The sequence below is a fragment of the Ambystoma mexicanum genome, chromosome 2p, assembly GCF_040938575.1.
Source record: "Ambystoma mexicanum isolate Mex_15411 chromosome 2p, UKY_AmexF1_1, whole genome shotgun sequence".
NCBI lineage: Eukaryota > Metazoa > Chordata > Amphibia > Caudata > Ambystomatidae > Ambystoma > Ambystoma mexicanum.
Window position 1 is genome coordinate 1,470,699,487 of NC_090923.1, and position 17,332 is coordinate 1,470,716,818.

Below are 17,332 nucleotides of genomic sequence, written 5' to 3' on the forward strand. Positions count from 1 at the left end.
CAAATTGTGCAGATGGTGGACAAGTTTCAACATGCTCAGAGTCTCCCGGCTTTCGAGTTCTTAAGGTTGCTCGGCCTCATGGCTTCCTGCATTTTTCTAGTGCCAGAGGCAAGACTGCGGATGATATGCCTGCAATGGGTCCTGAAGATGCAGTGGTTGCAGTTCTCCGGCAAGATGACGGATCCTGTTCAGATCCCACGCTCGGTCTCCCAGGATCTACTGTGGTGGGTGAACAAAGGGAACCTGATGAAGGGGGAACCGTTTTGGTAACCGTGGCCGGAGGTGACTGTAGTGACAGACGCTTCCCTCACAGGATGGGGCGCTCGTGCCAACAGCTTGACCGCCAGCAGTTGTTGGTCTACGTCGGAGTCCAGACTCCACATCAATCTGTTAGAGATGAGAGCCATCAGGCTAGCCCTGAAGGCTTTTCTGCCCTCGGTACGGGGGAAGAGTGTCCTGGTCATGACGGACAACACAGTGGCCATGCATTAGCTCAACAAAAATGTTAATCTGGCCGGCGATGGAAATGTGGCGGTGGATGCTCTGAGCAGACAGAGCACAGTCTCTCACGAGTGGGAGTTGGCTCAGGAAGTCCTTCAGGAGATCTTTGCCCTTTGGGGAACCCTGCAAGTGGATCTCTTTGCCACCAGTGTCAACCGGAAGTGCGAGAGATTTTGCTCAAGGGAATTTCCTCCAAGAGGAGCCTTAGGATACACGTTCATGGTGGATTGGTCATTCCCACTGCTGTACGCGTTTCCTCCAGTCCCCGTCATTTCTCAAGTGTTGTGAGGTTACGGAGGTTCGGTTCCCACATGATCCCCATTGTTCCGGATTTGGCCAGGAGAGCGTTGTACCCGGACCTTCTGGAAATGTCCATCTGCCCTCCATGCCGTCTTCCCCACCGAGAGTATTTGCTCTTGCGCGAGGGGGGTCAGGTTCTCTATTCAGAGGTCAAGACTCTCAACCTTCATGCTTGGTATCTGAAAGGTTGAGGTATAAGGATTGGGACCTCCCGGATGACGTGTTGGAGGTGTTGCTTTCGGCCAGGCGGCCTGCAACAAAATCCCTGTACTGTTGCCGTTGGTGTAAATTCTGCAACTGGTGCAATGATCACAATTTTGATCCTTATCAGTGCTCCATTCCTGTGGTTTTGTCTTTCTTGCTTCCTTTGGGACACTGGGGCCTTCAAGTAGGTACATTTAAGGTTACCTGGCAGCGCTGTCTATCTTTAAGGTCTCGTCTGAAGAATGCTCTTTAAGATTCCTTTGATTTCTCAGTTTCTTAAAGGACTGACTAATGTATTACTGCCGTCCCCTTTCCAGGTGCCGGTTTGGGATTTGAATTTGGTTTTGAGATTTCTCAAGGGTGCTCTGTTTGAACCCTTGCACTCTTGTCCTTTGAGATTACTGTCCTTCAAGACTGTGTTCTTGGTTGCGGTTACTTCTGCTCACAGAGTGAGTGAATTGCATGCACTTTCAGCTAAGCCACCCTTTACTGTGTTTCACAAGGACAGGGTTGTACTGCGAGTACATCTTCTTTTCTATCTAAGGTAGCCTCTAAATATCATTTGAGTCAGAAGGTAGTTCTTCCATCTTTCTACCCTCCTCCCCATCCTGGTAAGGAAGAGGAGCGTCTCCATCAGTTAGATCCTAGGAGAGCTCTTAGCTTTTACATTTCTAGGATGTCCAGGGTCAGAGTGGACGATCAACTCTTTGTAGGATATGCTGGACACTGATTGGGCCAGGCTGTTACCAAACAGACCTTGTCCAGGTGGATTATCCTTACCATTACGGAGTGTTACCGGTTGGCAGGTAAATACCCTCTTGAAGGGTTGAGAGCTCATCCCACTAGGGGCGTGGCTACTTCCACCGCCCTCCAGCGGGGTGTTCCTATTAGGAATATCTGTGATGCCGCTACTTGGGCTTCAATTCATACATTTGTAAAACATGATTCCCTGGATACAATCCAGTGTCAGGATATGGCCTTTGGTAAGGCGGTTCTTTATTCCGCAATCTAATTGGGTATTCTAAATTCTTTTCTCTCCTCCATTTACTGGTACTGCTTTGGGAGTCTGTCAAAGATGTAGAATGCGTTGGAGGACACAATCCATTCGAAGAACAAGTTACTTACCAACTGGTAACGTTCTTTTTCGACTGGATGTTCCTCCAACGCATTCCACATCGCCCTCCCAGCCTGCCCCTCAGGAGAATTTCCTGTGTGATTGCAGCTTCCGTTTCCGCAAGGCTAAATGCAGTCCATCAGGCATCAGACGGGTGTCGCACGTTCTGGGGGAAAAAACTTAAACTGAGGTTATGGGTGCCGTGCGTCCTATTTATAACCTCCTGTGACATAGTCCTCGACAGAGGCCCTCGAGGGACATGGACCTGATGTCATTGACGCAGGACGCCCTCTGCCGAAAAAGTTTCCGAAGTGCACAGCTGTGGACATTATATGTCAATGATGTGGAATGCGTTGGAGGAACATCCAGTCAAAAGAACGTTTCCAGTTGGTAAGTAACTTGTTCATCTGTGACAGGAAACGGGAGGGCAGTAGGCCAGGCACCGCAGAGGTAGTGACAAGGCTCGGGAGGATATTTCCTGGGAAACTTGTTTGTCTTGGAAGCAAAACAATGCCAAGCAGCACTGGTTTGAAGCACGGTCTCACACTTAGAGGTTGGATTTCAGCCTTAAGCGCAATAGAGCAGTATCAGGGGGAATGCTAGGAAAGCAACTAGAACTCATTGCTACCCCCAAATGATGCCCATCAGAGAAAGTAGGCCCAAGGGGGGAGAGGAAGAGCAGACAAAAAAGGAGTAAAGAAAGGAGGCGATAGGACAGGGGTCTGCAAGCTTTGGCTCTCCAGATGTGCTGGGCCACAATTCCCATAATATCTGGCTATTGACTATCCTGGTTAGGAATGATGGAAGTTGTAGTCCAAAACATCTGGAGAGCCAAAGGTTGCAGACCCCTCGGATAGGAGGTAGAGAGAAAGAAGGAAGGTGGGGGAAAGAAGAAAAAAAATAATAATAAATACAATTTTTTAAAAGGAGGAAAACAAATAATAATAATTTTATGAGGGAAGGGAGGGGGGATAACAAGAGAGACGTAGTATGTGGCTCTGGACCTAGTTTAGCTTGGCTAGACTGGATCCCTTCCTCCCTGATGCCTAAGGGAAGACAAGTGCTCCATTCATGGTTAACAGTATAGGTGGCTGATTGATTTACAAGTTAATGGGGCGTTAATAGACTAAACCCCCTCTCTAATGCTAGCAGGAACAGAGTGATGAGTTCACTTAAGGAAATGTAAAAGGAAATAACTGCACCATATGTGGAAATGTATGGGTTCTAAAACCTTAGCCAGAATTGCAAATGTATTTATTTTTTCTCAAGTACTTTAATTATACTTACAGTTTAAGTAATACTCAGTAAGAAAAAAGTGAGTTAAATAAGTTGGAACTCCCTGAACAAACTAAGGCATGTTCTCGGCTTCCGAAGGTAGGCAGAATGCATGGCTCGGGGTGGGGAGAGTAGAAGAGGGATGTTGAATAAATAATGCGGTAAAATTAAGAAAGGGGAAATAAAGGCAAGTAGGGGAAAGAGGAAAAGCCACATTAGGTGCACCAAATGCAAGTAGCTGGGTGGTGAGATCAATTGCCCCAAATTCAACATAAGAATGCCTGTGCTGACTATCATCGCACAGCCACATTACGAAGGGCCACTGAGTCCTCCTCTCAAGGGATAGGGCAAAAGATCTCACCTGGACTCAACTTGCCACTGTTGCAAGCAGTTGGCCATTCATTCTGAAGGCTGCAGGTTAAGATCGCTTGTGTGAGGTTGTACAACATTTGGTTAAATTGAGCAGTCTTCCAAGAAGAGCGCAAGAGTTCATGGCTTAATTAGCCATCTCGTTAATGAATAGGATTTCAAGGCTAAGAAAGTAAAACTAGAGCTCTGTTCATACAAACAGGTCTAGATAGTGTGGGGGACCTCACTGGCAGCGGCAAGCATCAGCAAGTTTTGGTGGAGTTAGAGGGTGCATCCCTTAAGAAAAGTACTGACAAGAACAACAAGGGTACTGCTCAGACAACAGTTTTGAAATAAGGCGCCCAGTGGTACAAGACCTTTGGGAAGCCCAGGAACTACAGGGAGGGTCCTAGGTGGATGGAAGAACTTTCCACCCCCAAGATTGCAGGTGGATTGGCAGATGAATCATAAGATTGAACAAACAAGTTGCTAAGAACAAATGGGAACAAAACCCAAAGAAGAAAGATAGAATCAAGTGTGTAGAAGCACTGGGGGTGGGGAAGGCCATTCTGAGATTTGGACAAAATGGGATCAGAAAAGATTGTAAAGTTAAGGACATTTTAGAAAATACCAAAAGAAGAAACTATTGTTCCTGGTGCGGTCTAAGAGACAGGACGCCAAGCCCAGCTCAGAATCTCTGAGGCAGTGGTGGGATACGAAGCACCAGCAAGTTAACTCCTGCCAAATAAAGCATTGTTGAGGCGATTTACTTGACCACTCATGCAACTAGTCCTGTTGCCTCATTTAGGGGTGTGTTTTGTAACCCTGGTGGGGAAGGTGGAAGAGGAAGAAGTTGAATGCAGGAAGGGGATCTGTATTGTCTTATGGTGAGTTGTATAATGTTTTTCTAGTTAGTCATTATTGCACATGGTGTGTTTAATGAAAGTATACATATTTTGTATTCATAGAAACTTGATTGGACATTCCTTTATTTTGATTTGTTATACTTCGCTGTTTGGGCTGCTACTGAACCACATTCACATCTCACTCTTGAGAGTATAGCCTTCCCTCTGCCCACTTTACCACAAAAGGCAAAGGAGGTGTATCTCTTAACTGTACCTGTTTTACCTTTATGCCTTTTATTGTGTTGGCTCAGAAATCTGGAAGGCTATTGTAGATTATTTTCAATTTAACAAGGAGTCGGTTACTGACTATGGAGTTGTTTGGGAGGGGTTTAAGGTGACAATTAGGGGTAAGTGTACAGCCACTTATCATGGGGTCCGCAAGACCCAGCTTCACACACTGAAGGCGGAAGAGGAGAGGATCAGAAAGTTGGAAGGGGAAATAGCACAAGGGTTGTCATGTGGGGCACAGCTCCTGTGGGTGAGGGCCAACCAACAGCAAGTGCAGGGCCGGTTAGGGAAACATGACTATGCACACTACAAAGCCAGAATCCACGGAGAAGGGGACAAAGCAGGGTGGCTCCTGGTGTGGGTTCTCAGGAAGGAACGGTCACAGTGCCTGATTACGCAGTTTGCGGATGAGACTAGGAACTTGGTCAGGACACCGGAGGGCATATATACAGTATTGCAGTGGTACTATGAGAGGCTGTATGCAGACAGGTGCCCGGTGGATGTTGAACATTTGGAGGATGTGCTGGGACAGGTCTCCCTTCCTTGGCTGCAGACAGAGGAGGTAGCAAAGTTAGAGGAACCCATATCTGAGGAGGAAGTTAAGGGGGCGATAGCGTCTATGGGGACAGGGAAAACACCAGAGGGTAAGAGGCTACCGGCTGAATTTTATGAAGAGTATGCAAAATTGCTGGCTCCTCGGCTCTGCCGGCTGTACGAGGATGCCTTCCAGAAAGAGCGTCTACCCACATCACTGAGAGAAGCGATCATTGTGGTGCTGTTGAAGCCGGGAGGGGAGCCGCAATGCAGTGGGTTATACTGTCCTGTCTTGCCTTTGAAGCTCAATACTAAAATATTGGGTAATGCGCTTGTGTCTCGGCTCACACAGGGGGTTCCCCGTCTGATTCATCAGGACCAGTGTTGTTTTGTGGGGGGGAGAAATACCACAATGAACCTTAGGAGACTCCAGTACATCATAGAAAAGGTGCAGGAGGAGGGTGCAGAGATGGCGGTAGTGTCCCTGGATACTACCAAAGCCTTTGACTCGGTGAAATGGGAATGGCTGTTCCGGGTGCTTCAGAGGAACGGTTTGAGCCCAAATATTATGCGCTGGATGAGGCTGATGTACCAGGAACCGCTGGGGCGAATGATCTCACAGAGCTGCCAATTAGGAAGGGAAAACCGGCAGGGGTGCCCGTTGTCTCTGGTCCTATTTGTATTGGCGATGGAACCTCTGGCATGTATTTTTAGATCAGAGTTTCGGGAAGCCGGCATCGAGGTGGGGGGCCGTCGCTTTGTTGTTTCCCACTATGCAGATGATGTTCTAGTGTACGTGCAAAATCCTAGGGTACATGTCCCATACATGCTGGAAGTGCTAAGCCATCTGGAGGACCTCACAGGTTTTCAAATCAACTAATGCAAATCTCTGATATTCCCACTGGGCTCGCTGAAGATGAGAGAGGTGGGACTATGCTGGGAGGAAGTGTCCTTTCTGTACCTAGGGATACAAATACACCACAGGATAGAGGAGACGTTCAAATATAATGTGGGGAGGGCGCTTAAGCGAATAGAAGATGGGATAATATTCTGGAATCGGCTGCCTCTTTCCCTAATGGGTAAAATCACAATTTACAAAATGGTCATACACCCCAGGTGGCTGTATTTCTGGCCAAATATTCCATATATGGCCAGAGCACCCTTCTTCCGATTGCTAGATAGAAGAATAGCAGACTTGATATGGAGCGGAAAATGGCACAGAGTGTCACGGCTGAGGGCTAATGCTTCCAGATTATGAATTGTACTTTCTGGCAGCTCAACTGCAGCACGCTACTAAATGGGACGACGAGGGAGAGGGCATAAATTGATGGCTAATGGGAAAACCCAAGAAATACTACACACAGTTTAGAGAGTGCTATGGAGGACAACAGGAGAGGAGGAGAGGTGTTGCCTGAGCGAAACATTTTGACTGGCCTGGAAAAGGACGCAGACCAAACTTAAGACTGGGACAGGATACAGCCCAGAGACGCCTTTAAGGGCTGACGCTAAAGTAGCTGAGATTATAAGGGACATCAGAGATGCAAAATGTGCTAGAGCGGGGTGTCAGACACTGGGTGACTTATTTGAAGGAGGAACTCTACTACCCTTCCGCACATTGGCAAAAGGACACCAAATACCCATGGGTCAATTCATGATTTACGTGAGATTGACGAGCGCATTGGCGGCTAAATTGGCAGGAATGCCTAAGGAACCCCCAACCACCCCTGATCCACAGGCAGTCCTTAATGCAGGCAATAAGAGGGGGACAGTCTCCAAATTTTGCCCAGCCTTGTAGAGTATTAGGAGTCCTCCCGCAGCTTAACATTAAGGAAAAGTGGGAGCAGGACCTGGGAATCACTTTTGAGGAATCGGAGTGGCGTAAAATATGTAAGACTGTGGTGAAGTATCCAGGAACGCGAGGTTCAAGCTGGTCCAGTTCATTTTCAAAAACTATATATGATGCACCCGGGCCACTCATACCAATGCCCGCGATGTGGTCAACACAGGGCCGGTTTTCGGCACATGATATGGGTATGCCTGGTAATTGTAGATTACTGGCAAGGGGTAATGTTGAAGGTTAATGCATTTTTGGAATGTCAGATGGACTGCTCTCCTAGAATATGTTTGCCGGGGGTGGTGCCTGGAGGGAATCAGAGAAGCCAAAGAAAGAGAATGGCTGCCCTTCTGCTGATCCTTGCGATAAGGCTAGCAATCGCATGGAAATGCCCCAGGGGCACGACCTAGGCGCAGTGGGTGGCAGATGTGCAGAGGTTGGTGGCAGCAGAACAGGGGCTAGTGCAGGCATTGGGGAGGAATGAGGGGGAAGAAAGTAAAGGGCTAGCATGGACTATCCTATGGAACGATCTACAAACCTCCTCGGATGATCTACCTCCCTGCAGAAGGTAGGGGAAAACGGGAGTAGAGCTGGGAAGAAGATTGGGGGGATTAGGAGAGGGGGGAGAGAGGAGGAAGGGGACAATCGATTATGCCAACGCAGGATGGGACTATATGACCGAGCAAAGACAGTCCTTGGGACACAGGAACTGGATTGAGTGGAACCTGGCCTACGGTAAAGCTGTAGAAAGGAAGAGACGCTTACTGCACATGGGGATCGGGCTGGGAAGGGGGCAGGGGAGATGAGTTTAATGTTATACTGCTATTTGTTATAAAACCACAATAACATGTTTTTTTTTTTTTTTTTAATGATTGTGTTGGCTGTTGGTCTGCAGAAGTGAGAGGGACGAGTGGGCGTTTTAGCCTCTACTCATCCTTGAACTCCTGCAGAACAAAAGTGGATTTGTCACACCCATCTATGCCCCTGGATAATACAGGAGACAGAAAAGCAGGAAAACGTGCAGGAAGAACAGGATAGTGAATCAACAGAAGCCCCTTTAATCCCATAGATCAGGAGGGCACATATGTACAGTGTCAGGTGGAGGGTAAAGCTTTAACCTGTCTGGTAGATACCAGAGCTAACAGATCCGTATTAACGTTGCTGGACACAGTAGGTTTCTTTAATATTTTTATTTCTGAGTCTGCCTGGATCAAGTTCATCAATGACACGTTGGGAAATACCAATTCGGTTAAGTTTCCTATCCTCCCACTGGTCGGAGTTTGGGAATTCAGGGAATGTAAAGAAGAAGTGGCGCGACTGATTAACACTAGCAATTTATCCTGGGGTTCTGGCCCTGACGGCCTCTGTAATCTACTGATAAAATCTGATGTTGGTCTGCGGGCTGATGTTCTACATCATCTTTTCGGCTGCATAGCTGCCACCCAAATTCTCCCCCGTCGTGGCATGATAGTATTTTGGTCCCAGTTTTAAAGTAGGGCTCCCATATGGACACCCATAATTATCACCTGTTGGCGATGCTAGATGTGCCTGACAAGATATTTGCAAGGTTTCTACTTGAGGAACTAACCAGCTGGGCAGAGAGAGCTAATATTTATTATTCATTGGAACCAAACTGGGTTTAGAAAAAGCTGTTCTACCTCAGTCAATGTGCTAGCCCTTACAGCCATTTTCCACCAGTCATGGCAGATCCGCCAAAGTCCTATCTATGCGGCATTTGTAGATTACAGTGCCGCATTCGATAGGGTCAATCGTGCAAGGTTATGGGGGAAGCTGCTCAGCTGGGGGATTCCAACCGGTTTACTGAAGATATTCATGTTACTACATGACAAGACACAGGTCAAGGTACGGTTGGAGAGCAATGGTGGCACCTCCTACTGCACTAGTACAAACATGGGCACTAGGCAGGGGTGCATATTGGCTGCCCTGCTGTTTAATTTGTACCAGTCCGACATGGGGCTGGCCATGACGGACCCACGTTGTTCACTACCAAAACTGGGAGACCAAGCCACACTGTGGTTTGGCTAGGCTGATGATATTGTTGTCCTCGTTCTCACCCCAGCTGGCCTTCAAACTGCATTAGACAACCTTCATATGTTTTCAAAAGACCAAAGTAAACTTGGCCAAAACCAAAATTATGGTGTTTAAGCCCAATGCAAACAGGTGGCCCAAGTAATATGGAACCTCATGGGAGTTCCGATCGAAGTGGTCAACTAATAGATCTATTTGTGTGATATGGTCGCTTTCAAAACTAGTGTCCTTCTGCCATCTGAATAAGCTTAAAGTGTGTTGTGCCCAAATCACTGGGGCTGATTCACTTCCAAAGGTGGAGGATACTCTGTGGGTTCCCTTATTAAATTATATTCCATGAAAATCGCTCCTATCATGTTATGCTGCCGAGGTGTGGGCTTTCCAGTGACTGGAGGTTGTCTCTCGAATTGAGTTGACCTCTCTCAAACGCATACTAAGACTCCTGCAGTATGTTTTAACTGATATGCTTTTTTTGGAGTTTGATTTACTACCGATACCCAAACGAATCATGTTGTCTTATTTCACATTGTGGAAGTTAGCTCACGCACCCAGCAATACTCTTATGGGGCTAGTGCACAAGGCTCTTTCCATAAAAAGGCCCTTTTTGAAATCATCAACTCTACAATCACTCAAACATCTTTGTGACCTGTAGCTCCAGAGATTTCACAGGGCGTCCCTTGAAATGAACATTAACCAGTTCAAGAAAGCCATGAGGGTAACGCTTGAGTCCTTTAATCTGGATCAGATGGTAGTTAACTTTGCCTCGAAATCCACCACGGAACGTTTTTTCCCATAGATTATGGAAAGACGGTTGCATCCTGCCTATATCCAGAATTGTATTGGCAACCATTCCGTTTGAGACTATTTACGCCTCAAATTTAACATAGCTAAAACTTTTGAGATTACTGGGTGCTGGTTTAAAGTTGACAGTGGACATAGATTCTGCCGGTTTTGTGGTGAATTAGCACTAGAATCTGCTCGCCACCTCCTCTGTGATTGCTATGACACTTCGACTTAAAGCCTTCAGAGCTTCGGGCCTTGATATGGGCACTTGCCCAAATGAACTTTGGGCTATTTGTATGTCCGGGAATCACGAGGGAATAATAAAATATCTCACCAGGTCTGTCTTCAGCCACTTGATTTATAAACATATGCGTATCCCTCACTGAAGTTGTGTTAAAAACAAGCATTGGCAAAGCCAACAGTTTTGGCGTGTGTATAAGTACTGGGCATTTGCCAGGCACTGCTATTAGATGCCCAAGTACTCATACCATTTGCCAGTTAAGATCACTACTGCTGTGCTTGGCAAGTGCCTTTCCCATGCGTACACTAACTGTTGTCATTGCCCACAGTTGTTTTTCTTTTGTTTTTAAAAAGTGTTTTTCGGTGTCATGTTTTGCTTTCAAGTGTTGCAATAATGAAACATGTCAACAATGTTTGGAGTAATATATCCTTACTATTGCAGATTGAGAAGTCTCACAGTGGTTGGTAATTAGTATTTTAATAGTATTTTCATCTATGCAAAGCATACCTGATAAAGTGCCAGCGGCCATGGCATGTAATAATAACATCCAACTGGAAACGCTCTACAGTGGCCCCAATTATTTTTTAGAAAGTGACTGCAGAGATCTGACATTTTATCATCCTGTCTCTTTGCTACTTTTGGCCTCAAAGCTGTTTCACAGACAATTAAACAGAAAACCTTTGAATTGGGTTAGAGAACTTTACTCATTCTCTATTTGGTTTTTGTAAGAGGCTTGGCATGATCGAACATGCTCTAAATGTGTGCATGGACGACCTAGCAAGTGCATTCAACTGCGTCAACCAACCCTCCTTTAGGTCACCCGTATGGCAAAAGGAAGTACTCTCTCCATCCAGAATGTTTTGAAAGAACTTCATTGCAACTTATTAGTTTAAGGAAGATATGGGCTTACCAGTAAATTGTCCTCACCTTTTTCATATATGCATAGGGTGCGACGACGGCAGGCTCTTTTTCCACTGTTGTTCAATCATAATTAATAACATTGAAAAAATCTATCAAATATCGGTGATGTGTCCAATGTATGTGCCTGCTTTTTTAGAATGTTGCGATACGCTGAGGATGCTGTCTTGTTGGTGTGCACCCTGAATGATTGGCCTTTCTTTATGGATCACAGGGGTCTTCCTGTAAACAGAAGCAAAACTAAATTAATGTTTTTTGGTCAGAATCACGATAATGTAAACCCAATAGCATGTAAGGGGGAATATGATTACTTGGGGATCACGTTTGATGACTCCCACAAGTTGGATGATCATTTGTAGAGGCAGTTAATAAATATGAAGCAGTTCATCTCCACTTTCTTCTGCTTTGCAAGTCACAGCAGTAATTAAAGCAAAGCCTTTGGCATATTTGGCCTGGCCTATTTAATCAGTGGTGTATGGGGATTATATTTGGGGTATTACTGTGACAAAATGAATAGTGCTCTGCATGAATACAAGGATTAGTAGTGGCTAAACAGCCCAATCAACCTTCATACTACTACAAACCAAGATTGAACCCAATCATAGAGGTGAGACAGGCACAGACAAGAGATATACCACCTTTGACTTTTGTGGTAAATTGAGCCATGATAGACTATACTCTTAAGAGAGTGGGGGGTCAGGGGTGTGTGTCAAGGTTCTATAAAAAATATATACTTTAGTAAAACGCACCAAAAATACCTGACTATAAAAACACTAGCAAACGCCCAGCCCTGTGCAAGAACACAGAAAATTCACAACATGAATTAAAGCACTCATTAGGATCCAAAAAAAGGACAAAGGTGGCTTGGGCACCTCAAATGCACCTTAGTCTCTTCCTGGTAGTTCGACAGCATTAAAGTGGGTTTCTCAACCCTGTGCATGTGGGTCAAACTGGGTTCGAATGAGGTGAGGCACGGTTATCCAGGCAGATTTGAGTTGGATTCGATGCGGGGCCCCATGCAGTTTGAGCGGTGCAGTTTGATGAGGCACCAGGGTCAATACAATAGTGTAGTTGGAGTAGATGCGAAGATGCTGGCGGTTTGAAGCAGTGTTTCACACGTGGCGGTTCGAAGGCTCCGCAGCTGCGAGCTGGTGTTCGGGCCGTACAGGTGATGTCCTCTGCTGGCACTATGTGGCAGGGAACTTGTTCATTGCAGCAACATAGTATTTTAAAGTTCAAAGAGATTGTTAAGACAGCATCATGGGCATTTAATGGTTCGGAGGCATTCAAACCTAGTTTACTAGGGCTTGAGGATGACCCGAAGCAGCGCAACATCGGAATCCAGTTGCTATGACTTCTTTTGGTGCTGTGAGTTCCAATCCAGGGAGTCAGGGACAAGGTTACATGGTTTTCTCTACACATCTAGTCCAGGGAGCTAGCTGGTACCTACAGGAGTTCTTCGCCTCCAGTGAGGAAGGTGGGAACTGGTACAGTTGCCAGTGTGCAAGCCTTGGTCCAACAGCAAGTCACGCCCACTGTTCCCTGGGGTGGTTAGGGAACAGAGCTTGACCTTGGAACACTATATTTTCACATAACTGGCAGATGACTTTGGAATGGACTGCACTCCCAATCATATAATTACCAGCTACTACCTGATTTATTTATTCAGCCATTCTGTATGCCTTCTACAAAGTACTGTCTGAGCAATCAACCTTGCTACCAAATGATGGACCATGTAATCGTGTAAACCTCTTGTTTGACATTAGATAAAGCGTTGCATATGCCGATGCATCATGCTAAGGAAAATGTGACCTTCCCGAAATCAGCCTAGGGCATGTAGAACAATTGATGGTCTCCAGAGGGACATAGCGCAAGCAGAGAAATGTGTGCATTCAGAAAGATGGTGAGGTGAAGGCCAGCTAGGCAATTTGACAGGAGACCTGGCCTAGTTAGGCAATGAAGGTCAGGCCAAGCAGAATGAAGTGTGATCTGGCAGATTTTATGGCTTAGGAAACTTGACAAAGACAAGCAGAGAGAGAGAGTGGACTAATGAACGTGGGGTGGGACAAGTTGCAGGGAAGGTTAGGTGAAGAAGAGTAGAGGTGGAGACATTCTCAGAAGAGAGGGCAGGGTTAGGCGAGTTACATTAGCAGCAAGAAGGAGTCATGTAGAAAGTTGGGCTAAGGAGTCAATCAGAGAGATTTCGAACAAAGTGAGGTGAAGTAGAAGGCAGCACAAGCAAAAACAGTTTGCACCAGTTGGCAGAAAATTTTGGCAGAAGTAACAATTAAGCCAACATGATGTTAGTGGGCACAAACAGGGGGATTGGGATAGCAATTGGGAGAGGAGTCACTGCAGAATAGCTAGTTCCAACCAGAGGGCACTGGACCAATACAATTAGGTAGGGGCAACCAAAAGAATGGAGGGCTAAACAAAAGGTGATATGTGACAGGAAGAAGTTAGAGAAAGCATATGGAGTTAATGAAAAGCAAACAGTTAATGAAATAAGCAGATATAGGTATGAGCAAACAAAGTTTGCATTGCCAAGCAACGAGAGGTGTGTGTCTTAAGAACCTACTCTTCATGACATCTGCTGTGACACATGTTCCTCTTGTACTTCAGGTTTCCATGCATCCCAGGGACTGACTGAAGGCTGGCTCCCCACACTGCTTCTCCTGCGAGACTACAGATTACCCTCCATCTTCACTATGTACAAGTGAGTAAAATACTTCATCATTATGACATTATGCACCCTTCCCTTTCTGGAGTGTAAGGGCGTGACAGAGAGAACATATCAAAGCTTTGGAAATAGGAGTGCCTACACCCTCCATGTGTTTTCTCTATGTACATGGGCAAATAGCGTAGACACATCATCAAATAAAGTTTATGGCTACTTTGTGTGCATATGCAATTAAGAATGGGCTTCCTGCACTTCTGTATCAGCCGAATCAGCCATATCATCCACACAATGCTCTTTTGGCACAAATGTATCTTTGATACTGGTCATGCAGAGCCTTTCCAGACACAGTTTACAACTCCATCACTCCTTGCCATTGAATGGGGTTGGAAGTGAATGTGAAGTTACTTGTTTAATATTTATTGTTTTCATTTATACCGTCCTGTTTTACAGTGTTAAGGAAAATTCTCCAGAATGGCTAATTTCCCTTACCTACTGAGTCCCTCAGCAGCTTTGCTGGATTTCTAGGATTTTTTTTTCACCTTTTCACCTGGTAAGAGTGTGAGCCTTTTTCCCACTCTTACATGTGTTTTGCTGTGTGTGTTTAACATTTTTGTGTTCATAGACTGTGGAGCTTCACCTCCTCCACAGGCATCATCTTTTTACTGTGTGTCACACAGCACCTTTAGTGCAGTGACACAGGGTTGTCTTTTTTGGACTTCCCAACTCAGACTCCATTTTCTGGAACTGACTACTGTCTCCCAGAACATGTAAAGTTGCCCTTGGGGGTCATTACAAGTTGGGCGGTAAGGGATACTGGGCACCGGTAAGGAGACCGTTGCCGGTAATCCCTTACCACCCAATTCCGAGGTCCCTTAGCGGGAACCGTAAAGTACGTGTGGTCTGACCACACATCCTTTACGGGTCCCACTAAGGGACCAGGGCGCTAATAACAGGCTTGCTATTTGCGAGCCCGTTATTAGCGCCCTCCCCATTCACATTGAGCCCTATGGGGGTTCAAATGGGAATGGGGAATAGTTGGTTCAATGGGGACTTACCAGTCCCTCCAGGGTCGGAATGCACTGGTAAGCCCCCATTGAACCAGACCGGTGCCGGACCCGATATTGGAGGCAGCCATGGTGCAAATTGCGCCATGGCTACCTCCAATCTCGGAATGAGGCCCACTGACTTAAGTCTTTTTAAATTCATAGACCCAGTACAAACTATCTTACATAGAGTACTGGAAAGGGTTAATAGTTATCCCTTTTTGTCTGTCTCTCATGGAACATTATTTCGTACCCCTTTCTTTAAGATTTGGCTGGTGGCAGTGGTATCTACCCTATTTTTTCTACTGCGGTCTATTTAAATAGCATTGGTACTGTTTTGGGCTAAGTTAGTAGCCTCGAACTTAAATCCGCTGGACCCCTTTTATTTTATTTCGGTTCCGCTGGGTTTATTCACCATTTCTTTTTGTAAAGGTCTTTCTCGTGTTTTACTCTGCGTGCCAAACCAGGTTTGGTTCCTTTGTTTGCCGTCCTTTGGTGGGCTTCTGCACAGAAGCCCTCCTTAGGCGCCTGAATGTCTGAGGGGGACAGGATGTGAGGGAGGGGTTTGAGACTCCCTGCACAGTGTCTCCTTGGAGACCCATGTCGCACTCTGTATGATTGGCTGTGGTCACTGTCCCGCCAGGACTGCCACCCTGCTGTGTGATTGACAGCCAGGCTGTGTGAATGGGGGAAAACTGCATAAAAAGCAGGTCTCTGGGACTAGGAAGGCAGAGTCGCCACTGGATCGAGAGAACTGAAGAGAAGCTGACAGAAGAGCACCTCTACCACAACTGAAACTCCCGGTGAAGCCCTGCTGCGGTTCTGAATCTTCAAACTTCAACGACAGGGAAGATCTGCAAGGAATCTTCTCCCCTTGAGTTGGTGGGACCAACCAGTTCGCCAAACTGCAAGCCAGGCCTCCCTCCTCTGTTCGAATTTGCTGTGCACAGCTACAGTGAACCGGATAGCCAGGAGAATCGGACCATTCTTGGGTTTTAAGGAGCACACCTTTTATTCGTCGTTTTGCTCCGCTGCTGGTATCTTCCCTGGGCAGTGTAGGACCCTCCAGTCTTCCTCCTTCTTGTCAGTCTGACAGTCGCTTCAGGAACTGTGAGCCGGCAGGATCTGCCAGGAACGTCTGCCTCAGCTACAGTATTCTTCTGCTCTAAAGGTACTGTGCTAACCCGGTTGTGCGTTCCGTCCGACCGCAGTGAAAGTGTTTGAAATCATTCGCCAATCTGAGGGCTTGTCCTTCTCTACTCTTTAAAGTAACTTTTCTTCCAACCAACTTCGTTTTGAACTCTTGGCAAAGACTTAACTGCGAACTACTCTGAACTGTGTGATCCTCTGCAAAGACTCTGCTCCATTGACTTTGGCTCAGGCCCCTTGATTTGATTTCCTGACCGTAGTTAGCGTTTCTAGATTGCCCTGCTTAGTTACTTGTTGGTGCTGCTTAATTTTTGTCTAACCTTGTCTTTCCCTCCCTTTTAAATTACTTGATTGCCATTTTGCTCACACTTCATTTTGAGCTCAATTTGTCCAGAATCTATTGGGTGGTGTGTAGTATATTAAAAGTGTGATTTTCTGATACTTTACTATAGTGAATTGTTTTACAAATGATGTATAAATAAATGTATATTCTTTTACTCAGAAACCTTGAGTCAGTGTTTGCTTGAACCATAGTAATTACTGTCCTTTGTGTAACTATTGATAATGCTCACTTTACTCTTGAGATAAGACTGGCTGCTCAGCCATCGCTACCACTTTACTGTGTAGCACAGGCTTGTACCAAAGGTGAATTTGTACTGTCACTTGTAGTCTTAATTCTGTGTGGTGTTCCCAAAGGGTAATGCATATGATTCTGCCTAACACTGGTGTACAGGGGTGAGGATCAAGTGTAGTGATTACACTTTGCTGCTATTACCTTGGATCAACTAACCACAAGGCTAAACATCGCTAAAAAGAAATTTTAGCTCCTGGAGACGCTGGAAATCTGTTTGGAAAGACGCTTTGGTGCCGCTTTACTTCCTTTTGTGCATTTGGACTTCATCTCCCATAAGGCTCTGCATACAAGGAGGCGGACTCTACTTAACCTGGATAAATCCAACGGCTCAAGTTGTTCCCAGAGCTCCCACTCTGTACCCACAAAAAAAACCTCGACTTAGCTCCACACCGAGGTCTCGTGCTATAGGCGCAATTAAGAGTCAATCCGAGATGCTGTTAGGAATGGATATCCGTCCCTTTTGTAGAGATTCCAGTCGCACTAAAATTAGCTTACGCCCTATTGGAAACGCCGTTGAAACCTCTTTATATCAGCCAGTAACGGCTTCCTTGGGTTCAAATGATACTCCGCAGGGCTTGGAGCTGGATTCCTG

General features: G+C 46.0%; 1 protein-coding gene across 5 annotated transcripts in view; it reads left to right on the forward strand.

The window, feature by feature from the left end:
* MSS51 (MSS51 mitochondrial translational activator) overlaps nucleotides 1-17,332 on the forward strand; it is a 383,411-nt gene that overhangs the window by 315,420 nt on the left and 50,659 nt on the right. For all 5 annotated transcript variants that reach the window (XM_069646070.1, XM_069646074.1, XM_069646071.1 and 2 more), the window contains one exon: nucleotides 13,857-13,950. In XM_069646070.1, the coding sequence (XP_069502171.1) occupies nucleotides 13,857-13,950 (94 nt within the window). The remainder of the gene's footprint in view (nucleotides 1-13,856; nucleotides 13,951-17,332) is intronic.